Here is an 11,854-nt window from a genome sequence, read left to right as displayed (position 1 = left end):
AATGTTCTTTTTAGCAGCATCATATGACCCCTTTAAGTATTCTGTCTTGCCTCATTCTTTTTTCCTTAGATAATTATTTTCCCCTTTTGATGGCAATATTACGGATCTGAAATTTTGTATAGTCGCAATGTTTGCCATATATTTGATGTTTTTTGGCTTTTGACAAATTTTCATTTATAATTTTTATGGCTTTTTCTTTGAATAATTTATCACTCAAAAGTCTATTATTTAATTTCCAATAATTTGAAATTTAATTTGGCTTTTGACAAATTTTCATTTATAATTTTTATGGCTTTTTCTTTGAATAATTTATCACTCAAAAGTCTATTATTTAATTTCCAATAATTTGGTTTAAATTTAATTGATCTATTCCTTATGCATATTACTAACGTGATCATATTATGATCAGAAAAAACCGAGGGTTCTATTTTAGTTTCTTCCACACTGTCTAATAAATCATTTGAAATGAGCCAAAAGTAAATCTTGGATCTCTTGGATAAATCTTTGTTATTCCAAGTGAACTGGATTTGATGTGGATTTTTTAGTCTCCACACATCACAACAGTTTAAGTGCAAACAGAGATTATTAAATTCTCCATAAATGCCTCTTAAGGATCTTTTCAGTCTTTAATAGGGTCATTTATGCAGTTCCAATCACCCCCAAATATTAGTTTAGCATTAACAAAATAATTTAATAAGGCATTTATTTTTCCTTCAAATTCCGCCAAAAGAGGTGTGTTTCTGTGGCTGTTATTATGACCATATATATTACCTCCATAAATTCAACAACTAAAATTATCCATCTTCCTGAATCATGAACTACATTTTTTAGGATTTTCCCCTGAAAGGAGCCCTTTAATATAGCAACACCCGCTGATTTACTGTTTCCATAAGCCATCCATATATTGTCTCCCCGCTGATTCTTCCAGAAATTAAAATCTGAGGCTAAAGCATGTGTTTCTTGTAAAAAATAAAGATCTGCCTTGAAAGATTTGCAAAACAAAAATACAGCTTTCCTATTAATCTGTTCTCGTATACCCCTCACATCAAGTGAATACAAGGAAAGAGACAAAGTGCAAAGTAGACCAAGAAGTTAACACAAAAAATTAAGGTTTTAGGTAGAACAAAGAAACAAAATGATTTTCTACACCTTTTGAGTGCAAAGTATTTAACAAGCAAACATTGGATTATAACTCTCTGGCCTTTCGAAATTCAAAGTTTAGGTAAAGGCCTACTGTATGACCTAGCACGTCACTAGACGCAATTTAGAATAAAATACAATTTCTTAAGGAAAGGCATACAAAATTAACCATCATTCTTCTCCTTAACGACATATCAGGGATTTTCCACCATTACATTCTTATTTCTTTACCATCAATGATGGCTCTGGCTCCAACGGAAAAAGCTTTTTTTCCTTGCTTTCGTGCCTCTTCAATTTGTGGCCACAGTGTAATACGTGTCTCTTTGTCTTTTGTGGTCAAGTCTTCGCCAAACTTGAACTTCTTTGTTTTGAGGAATTCCGAGTTCTTTGCGCATTTCCAAACTCTTTCTTTGGTCGATCTGGATGTAAATCTTGTAATCACCGGTCGAGTTTTGCCATCCTCTCTCCGTCCGATCCTGTGGCTTACATCAATTTGGGAGCGCAGATCCTCTCCGGAGTCTTGAATGACTGTCTTGCAGATGTCAATCACACGCTGTTTAACGTCTTCTCCCTCTTGCTCTGGCAGACCATACAGCCTCAGGTTCCATCTTCTGTGATAGCGTTCCATTTCGTTCAGCCTGTCCTCCAGACCAGTTATTCTCTTCTGTTGATCATCACTTGTCTTCTTAACCGTTGTTATTTCTGTTTTCATGTCTTGAACTTCGTTGAAGAGAAACTCTGATGATTCCTTTAAGGCTTCGATGGTGTCTGCATTTTTCTTTATCAAGCTTGCAAGATTGTCCGCATTCTCTTTTATTTTTTCAGCCACAAGTCTCACAATGTTGTCTTGCAATTCGGAGAGTGTAGGTTCAGCTTTTTCCTTTGCGACCGGAGTGCACGGAGCTGAATCAGGAATTCCTCCGTCGGAATTAGTGTAGGAATGCATATCACCTGCTTTGATAATCTCCATGACATCCTCCGTCAAATCTCTGTTTTCTGTTGTAAATGCAAGCATCCTTTTACCTTGAACTCTTGGTCTTTTGTCTGTCATCTTTGGCTTTTTTGCAACTGCAGTGTGACAAACTCTGGGCAGCAGATCACACCAACAAAGAATCCGAAATCCTTATCTCATTAAAGCCAACAACGAAAGGAGATATTTCCACGTGTTTGCACTAATCAATTGTAACATGTCTACATCGACTACATCTTTGTTTTCATCCTTGCTCCTTGTGTTTATTTATTTATATATACATTTTTTTTTTCTTCTTCTTTAATGTAAACTCTATGTTTGTCTCAATTGAAGTGTCTTGCATTGTTGGTTGTTCCCTGTCTTGTTATGTACATTAAGCAATAAAAAAAAAATAAAAAAAATAAAAAGAAAGTCCTGACTTTCCGGCTCAAGTCTGCTCCCTTGTGGTCAGGAGCATTGTGCATTTGTTGTGTTGTGACCGTAACTTCCCTTAGATAGATTTGAATGATAGAATTGATTTGAATGTTTGTTTTTTTTGGCCAACTCAAAATCTGAGATAATGTTGAGGGTCATGTGAGATCACTGCGGTTCTCAAGATAAAAATCCTGAGAAGACTATAAGAAAAAGTAAGCAGACCATCAGAAAAAAAAACAGAATGCAAAGCACAAATCAAACCTACAGTATGTAGTATATAATATACAGTATAGTATTTTTTAATTGTTAATTCTGCAAGCTAAATAAATAAAAAATACACCAAACAAAAATCAATTGAGAGACAAAAATTAAACATTAGTTGTATGAAACAGTGCAGATATTATGTTACATGTATCTATATAGCATAACTTACATATAACTCATTTTTATATGTTATGTACTCAAAATCAACTATATATAACTAAATTGGCTGATTTATAGCTCAGAACTATAGAGAAATCTACAACGTGTCATGTTCTGTTTTTGTCTCTTTGTTTTTATGTTCATGTTTCCTGTTTTAAGTTCCTGTTTCCTTGTTTAGTTTGGTTTCTGATTATGTCATTTGTTTCTAAGGTTGTATATTTCTCTCACCTGTGTCTTAGCTGCTAGTTTACTCTATATATGTTTTCTAATCTCCCGTGGTTTGCCTGGATTCCCGAGTGTTTTGTTTCCATTCAATAAAGAAATACTGCTGCAAGTATCCTCTTATCTGCTTTCGTTAAACCACATCATAACATAAGAATAATATGGAGCTAGCAGCAGTATCCCTCCATCCAGAGGCCCCTTTATCAAGAAGGGTGGCCACAGGAAGATTTCGTGGAATACTTTCTAGAATTCTGCCATCAGGTTTGTTGGAACAAGGGCATGTTGACAACGTCCTCCTCCAATCTATGGCATCCAGTGGTCCTCAAAGACCAACAGCTAGAGTCCATGCCTACCACTGACCCAGAGCTCCAGTAATTAAATTCCACCCCATCGGTCCCGTCCTGTCTCCTAGATTCCCTGGCTCCATTCGGTTCCTTGACCCTTCCTCCTTTGCTGGTTCTGTCCAACCTGGGACCTTTGTCTCCGCTGATCCCACCCAGCCTTCTAGCTCTTTTGTCTCTGCTGGTTCCGCAGAGCCTCAAGGCTCCTTTGTCTCCAAGCTCCTACTTCCCTGCTGGTTCCTCCCAGCTTCCCGGCTCCGCCTCAGATCTCCTGGCCCCAAGCTCTGCCTTGGTCCTCGGATCCCTCGGCTTCACCTCGGTCCTCTGGGCCCAAGACTCTGCCTCAACCCATCAATCCATCAGCTTCACCATGGTCTGTCAGCCCTCCAGCTCCACAGGTGTCATCACCTTTTCCCTCCACTTCGGTGTTAGTTTTGTTTATGGAACCAGGAGTGACCTACCGGGAGGGGATGTAATGTCATGTTTTGTTTCTGTTTAGGACTTTTTTCATCCCTTTGTTTTTATGTTCATGTTTCCTCTTTTTAGTTCCTGTTTCCTTGGTTACATTGGTTTCTGATTATGACATTTGTTTCTATGCTTATTTTATAACTTGTGGTCTTGCTTTCTTTTCATTTAATAAATGTTTTGTTTTCATTTAATAAAGACAGCCTGCTGTAAATATATCTTCTAATCTCTTTTCATTGAACTGCACTGTGACAGAAGAATGGACCTTTTGAGGCCCAACTCCTGTCCCTTTTTCAAGCAGGGCAGCCACTGGAGGATTTTGTGGAAGACTTTCTAGAACTTTGTCATCAGGTTTGTTGGAATGAGGGCATCAGGTTTTTTTGGAGCAGGCTTGACAGCCAATGGTGAATACCAGTTGCTCAACTGAAGAACAGATCTGGACCATTTTGATATGGAGCTAGTAGCAGTATTTCAGGAGGATTTCATAGAGGACTTTCTAGAACTTTTCCATCAGGTTTGTTGAAATGAGGGCATATTGACAACGTCCTCCTCCAATCTATGCCAATGGGGAATACCCGGGACTTTGCCTCAGCCCATCAATCCATCAGCTCCACCATGGCTCCTTGATCTCTCAACTCCACCTTGGTCTGTCAGCCCTGCAGCTCCACTGGTGTCCCTCGTCCTCCTGGGGACCCCAGCTCCATCATAGTCTTCTTTTCCTGTGGTGTCACCATGGTTCTCCAACATGACTGACTTTGCCTCATTCTTCTATGGAGCAAGATTATTCTCAATAATAATTCAATCAAAAGACACGATGCACACATGCATAGCCCAATTCACATGCATAAAACCTAATTCATGTGCGAGAAAAAATCAATATATTCACAAAAACCAATTCTCGTGCCCAGAATAAGAATATATATTCATGAAATGCATTTCATTTGGAACTGTAGCACTTCAGCGTCCGTCCATCTATCGCTGTTCTCCATACTTGCGAAATAAGTTGACACAATGTTTACAGTATGTTTACACTGCGTTTTAAATCATGGCGGGTGAGGGCGTTTTCGTACGCGTTTGGCCAATCAGTGTCTACTTATGTCAAGGGTAGTACCAGTTGTGCTGGTTAGACCCTTCTCCGGAGTAGGAGCTAATTTGGTTCTCGAAAAAGGCAGTCCGGTACTAAAATCGCTCCCAGTTCCGGCGGTGCGAACACGCCAAAAAGTGGGTAGTTCCACAATTAGTTCTGGTACTATGAAAAGTTTCCCGCGGTGCGAAAGGCCCTTATATGAGGGAAGCGGGACTCCCGCATCACTGTCGTGATTGGTCTGTCAACCGACAGACGTGGTGTAATTGGTGCTTCCAGGATTGGTCAAACCGAAATATCACATTGCCGAAATATCACATTGTTCAATATATGCTTTATACCCTTTATAACCACAGCTGTCAGGAAAGCCATACGTCCTTGGAAGAAAACTCCCAAGTTTCCACATCTTTGACTATCAGTATTAGTTTGTGATCCTCATCCAAAAGTGAGATAAAGCAGGAGAACTGGCCTGCATCGATGAAACTCAGATGGCTGAGTCTGAGAGAGAAGTTTCCATTCACATACTCTGTGGGAAAACCTTCTGTTCGATATTTGAGCATTGCATCCTGGCCTTCTATTGAGGGACTGCCATTATCAATATTATAAACAACCATGCTATTATTGTATCTCTAAAACTCATCAATTTACGCTGGCTTTAGCTCTTTTTCCTTGTATGAACATGGTAATATAACAGAGCCTCCAACACCACCAGTGATTTGAACTGGGTCCTGGAGAGACACTGGAGACGAGAGTAACAACCTTAGAAAGCAAATAACAGCAAATCATGTCAATATTACCAAATATGTTAACTGAGGACTGAATTCTAACCTTTGCCTGTCAGATCCAGAAATAAATAAACAAACCACCATCTACACAAACAAGAATGGAAAATGTATTGCAAGGGTAGTCATACAATACATTTATACACAGTAGTAATTCAAAGTGCTTTACATGGCACCATTTAAGAAAATAAGAAAGGTAAGAAATAATGAAGATGTAAAATTTATTGAAAAAATTTGTATCACAATTTGAGTTGAATTACTGAAATAAATGAACTTTTCCACGACATTCTAATTTATTGAGATGCACCTGTATATATATATAAAATGTATCATATCATTTTAGATAATAGAATATAAATATATAATATAAATTATAATATAATTTATATATTTTGTTTATGTTTATTAAATAAATATCATACAATACATATATGTTTATATATGATATACATATATGCTTATAATTAATATTTAATGGTTACTGTTTAATGTTTATTTCTTGTTTATCATGTATAATTATTGGGGGGATGAAGAAAAACGACACAAGAATAAGCAAAGCGAGAGGTTTGCCTTCTAATATAACCTCCGAGGGCTTAAAGAAGAGTGTAAGTGCTGTCTTGAGCAGGTTTTTATACACTCTGCTGCCTTTTATCCATCAACAGGTACTGAAATCATTATGGTAAACGAGTAGCGCGAAAGCTCCCCTGGCACACTTACCGCTGCAGAAAGACAATATGGCCTGGCAACGTAATTATGCACAGAAAATTATAGTCAGATTAAGAATTATAATTAATTTAATAACTTACGCATTTAGCAGACGTTTTTATCCAATGCGACTTACAGTGCATTCAGGCTATACATTTTTTACCAGTAAGTGTGTTCCCTGGGAATTGAACCCATGACCTTTTGCGCTGCTAACTCAATGCTCTACCACTGAGCCACAGGAACATTATAATTTTAAGACTTTTGTCAGATGGCTGGTAACCCACATTCAGACAGTCTCAGTCTAACCCACCATAAACTGCACTGAAAACCGTATTTTAAATACCTTCTTTGTACCGGTAACGTGTTGTAGCGATATACGGTATTAAATTGAGTCTTTAAGGATTTTTTTTGTTTTTTTTTACCAAACTAATTTGGGTCACTCCCGCTGCAATCCTCTCAGATGTGTGGTCAAAAACTCTGTTTGTTTGTCCAATTTAGTTTTATCTCACGCTGACCGCACAATATCCTTAACTTGTGCCTCTTTTCATAACAAGAGAGCGTTTGGGAGCTTTGCTTTTACCATTTCTGTGGTAGCCTACTTACGTTTAAACAAACAAACAATCAATCAAACAAACAGACGAAAAAAACAAATAATTAACTAAACCAAACCAAACCAAACTACAGAAAGATTGGTGAAGCCTCTTACACTTTCGGAAAATTTGCGTAGGCTATTAATTTATTATAATTTTACAGAAGACTAGGCTACCTATAACTGAAAGACTAGCACATTTCTGTTTTACCATACATATTGTTTGTTTGTTTTAGTGCTTAACTATGTATACACTGCAGCATGAAAACGAATGTGAAGTGCCTGTCAACTGTTTTAAAATATGCACCATCCTAACAACTCAAACACGAACCCAGCGCGCGCTCTGTCGAGCGTTTACCGCTACGGCAAAGCGCGTGTCCCGTTAAAGAGCGACAATCTGCGTCATGTGACGGCGGACGGACGGAGAGATGAAGATGGCGCAGCACCGGCGCTGAAGAGGCTCCCCGTTCACCCCGTAAAATCACGGAAAATCGTATCGAGTACGCGTAAAAGAGCGCCGCGTGCGCACGTGACTCGAGAAACGCTCAAGGTTAGCTTGCCCTCGCGCTGTTTTGTCGGATTCCGGCGGCAAATCACGACTGACCGAGTCAATGAAATAAATAATCGACCGGCTCCATCCTCAGATGCTGCTGCGCCGCCGCATCCATAACGGGAGATCCAGACGCGCACGGATGGGAAACCTGAGCTGACGCGTGAAGCATTGTTTGATGAAACACACGGCTGTGAGATAAACACGTCTGACCGTCTGCTTCAACTTTCATGTGTCATCGTACATGACATTTAACCGAAACTCTTCTAATATCTTGGTTATTTTACCGGGATCATGTGGACACCGACCGAGGACGAGAAAATCGGAGTGGGTGAGTTGAAAATGTTTATTGATATAAATATACAAATTAAGCTAAACTAAACTAATTTCAGGTGTTTTATGTGGCTTATGAATCATTTTAAGCAAAGAGGATATATAAAACTAGATGCCGTTACCACGCAATGTTAATGCTGAGGAGAAATGCGTGACCTGTTTTATGAATTTAACACTTTTACCAGGCTATTACCATAAAATGTGTTGAATTCATCTTGTAAATCGTTCTGCACGACTGTTGAATACTAACGTGATGCTACAGTGGTACACACTGCTGGTGTTGACGCTATAAAGTCGACCGACAGGGGGCGATACGAGCGGTGCGTTTCCAACAGGTGGAAACCATCTAATATTGAGGTCTAACACTCATCATCCACACCAAAATCATCTTCTGAGAGAACATAAGCTTCTGGAACAAATGGACAGCGTGTTCATTCAACAAATGCACTGTCAGCATGTTGCATTGGTCACCGTTTCCCCCGAAAGCGTCACGGCAGTGCGTGAAATGCCAGTGCATTTCTCAGCTCCCCTACTGAGCCTGACAGATCCAGACAAGCTTCATGTACACACAGAAGCAAATTCAAACACAGAGGTTATTGATATGCCGTCAACAGAAGGAAAAAGGCTTGTATGGATTATAAAAGAAGGAAACATTGCTGCAGTAAATTGGGAATTTGAATTATTGGTCTCATAAGGCCCTGATGAGTCACCATTTTCAGAGAGAGCAGCATTTATGCGGGTGTGTGATTGGTCATGTACAATCTAGCTGTCACATCGGTCAGATAAATGCAGATTAATAAGATGCATTGTTGTGTAACTAGACTCAGTCCTGGTGGTTCACTTTCTGTGCTCATGTGAGTCACGATGCAAAATGGCAACCTTCACTAGTACATTTTTGGAAGATGCTATTTGCTGGCTTTTTTGTTGTGGCGTTAGTGATTTGAAGCCTTTTTAGTTGCCTCAAACTATAATTACTCATATATGGGAGATTCTAAAATTAGTGCAACTTTTCTGTCTCTAAGAATGGTTTTAAAGAAAGATTTTATTTGAGGAAAAATAGTGTCAATAAAGTTTTTAATTGGCTGTCTTTAATGAGTTTAAGTTTTAAGAATGTGCAAACACTAAATTGGCTAAAAGTACAGTTTTACAATTTGTATAACAATTAAAAAAGCATTTCAGAGAACAATTGCATTTTTCTTATATTTAGGTATTTTGAAAATGCAATTTTAAAACATGATATTTCAAATGTAATATATAAGAGGACATTAATCTGCATGACCTTTTTTAGAGTTTTACATTTATTAAAAATATATGTCATTAACAAACCAGTCAGTGTTAACAGTTGTTGGTTTAATATTTCATGATTTTAATGTCTGAAAATAAATACGTACATACATTTATACATTTTGAATTCAAAGGTGATTGAAAAAATCTTTAATCCAAAATTAAAATCAAACTGAAAATATAAATAATGCTGAAATAACATTGTTACGACCACAAAATGTACCAAAAATACACTTACAATTTATCAGGTTTAAAGTTTTACTTTTCAAGGTTTTTAGTTGTCAAAAGTGTCCCTAACTGAAAAATCACACATATGAATGATGAAGAGGTGAAAATGAAAATGCAGTGCCATTGCATCTTATTTGCAAGTAACAGAAAAGCAAAGTCAAACTTAACATTTCTCCCCAGGGAGTCATAAGATACGGCCCATTTGTCAGAACTGTCATCTGACATCTGCTTTAGTTTTAACGATTATATTTTAAGAGCTACAGAATTATAAACTTACAGGAACAGACCAACTATTTGTCATCTAGGAAAGCAGATCTGTCAAAAGGATGGGAGTTTTACATTCCGACCCAGCAGAAGGTGGTAACTCATGGATGTTCTCCAAAAGGCCGACCCCCCTGAGATTCTGGCACGCCATTGAAAACCGGCTATTCACGCTGGCTCTGTGTGAATGGGTCTTTGTGATGCAATGGGCATGTTGAATGTGATGCTAACCCCACAGCCTGCTAATGCACCGCACAGATCACATCAATGAAGGCCATTTTTCCTCCTCATCTCTAATTTTACTGTAGAAAACATGTTGAATCAATAGTGGTTTGATATTAATTCTGCTTTTATATTAAAGGAATAATTCAATCAAAAATGAAAATTTGCAAAATGTACTCACCATCAGGCCATCCAAGATAAAGATGAGTTTGTTGCTTCATCAGATTTGAAGAAATTTAGCACTACATCTCTGCAGTGAATGGGAATGAGAGTCCAAACAGCTGATAAAAACATCACAATAATCCACAAGTAATCCACACCACTCCAGTCCATCAGTTAATGACTTGTGAAGTGAAAATCTGTGTGTTTATAAGAAACAAATCCATCATTAAGACGTTTTTAACTTCAAATCATTGCTTCTGGCTAAAGTACAAGTCCATAATATTGCTTTCTCCAGCGAAAAAGTCTTGTCTGAATCAGGAGAGAAATATGCACAGATCAAGCACCGTTTACAAGCAAAACAGTCCAAAATAGTTCTGAACAAATATGTGGGTGGATTTTGATGTGAGAGACAACAGGAGATGGACCTTTTCACTGGAGAAAGTGTTATTATGGATTATGGACGTATTTTGGCCAGAAGCGATGGTTTAATAAATTTAAAATGCCTCAATGATGGCTTTGTTTCTTACAAACATGCAGCTTTTCATTTCTTAAGATGTTAATTGATGGACTGGAGTGGTGTGGATTACTTGTGGATTATTGTGGTGTTTTTATCAGCTGTTTGGACTCTCAATCTGACAGCAACCGTTCACTGGATCCATTGGTGAGCTGCTACAGATATTTGATGGCGAATTTGGCTTTTTTGGGACAAGAACAGGTTATATCAGTATAGAAACAGAACATTTTGAGGTTGTAAAGGAAATTATCATATTTGAGATGGTGATTGCCACCACATATAACAAATTCCACCTCTGATTATGAGGACAAGGCTACCAAAATATGGCTTCATTTTACTACACTATCCAGCACTGCTTCCTCTACATAAGTCATACGTGACATTGTTGATATAATGGAGATAATAAGATGGAAATCTACTGTAAGAGGGCCAGACTGCTCAATTTTATGGTTAAAGAGCCAAATTTCCTCGTAATGCCTAGAGGTGATGTATAATTTACTAATGTGCGCAATTACATCCCATTTTGATCTGGCGTTGCGTACTGTTATATCCTTGGGGCATTTGCGAATGGCAGCACTCATGCTGCATTGAATGTGGGATGTTTCTATGTTGGTTTATCTGAATTCCAACCGTATAGCGCTTTGTTGTTTGGACAAAAACTAATGTGTAAAAAAACTAAATTAAAACTAAACATTTTTTTAGAACAAATATCAACAAAGAAGCTAATTTAAAGTGTTTTATATTGGTTAAACCTTTGTTGAATGTATGCTAAACAGGTTTCATCATGTGAAGCTGAAGGTACACTAAGTAATTTTTCATTTACGCTGCGCTGACCATGCTGGTTGTCATCTTGAACTCCTACTTACACCTGGATGTAGCATCTAAAGTTTTCAGTTACTGATGCCATTGCATAAATGTGCCATTTGCAATGAGAAATAAATAATTTATTCTGTGAGCAGAAGCGACCAATTTTATGGGTTTACCAAGATGCAAAAGTTCAGCTGGTCATGTGATTTCAAAATGGCTGCCTCCATGAGGTGACCTGCTCCTTGTTAAACAAAACAGATTTTTTTTTTTTGGCTTGCTGATATAACTGCTGTCTTCATTTCGTGGTGTACATCATTTTGAAATTTTTTCCCCCAACATACTACTTAGTAGAGATCGA

At 37.9% G+C, this 11,854-nt stretch overlaps 1 protein-coding gene across 1 annotated transcript in view; it reads left to right on the top strand.

Annotated features, from left to right (window-relative positions):
- The first annotated feature begins 7,544 nt into the window (after positions 1-7,544).
- LOC107708484 (dedicator of cytokinesis protein 3-like) overlaps positions 7,545-11,854 on the top strand; it is a 225,268-nt gene continuing 220,958 nt past the window's right edge. The window contains exon 1 of the mRNA XM_016512739.1: positions 7,545-8,016. Coding sequence (XP_016368225.1) covers positions 7,980-8,016 — 37 coding nt within the window. The 5' untranslated portion in view covers positions 7,545-7,979. The remainder of the gene's footprint in view (positions 8,017-11,854) is intronic.

Source organism: Sinocyclocheilus rhinocerous, unplaced genomic scaffold (genome assembly GCF_001515625.1).
Source record: "Sinocyclocheilus rhinocerous isolate Xijiao unplaced genomic scaffold, SAMN03320098_v1.1 scaffold2974, whole genome shotgun sequence".
Lineage (NCBI taxonomy): Eukaryota > Metazoa > Chordata > Actinopteri > Cypriniformes > Cyprinidae > Sinocyclocheilus > Sinocyclocheilus rhinocerous.
Note: the sequence above shows the minus strand (reverse complement) of the source record. Positions and strands in the feature narration are given on the sequence as shown.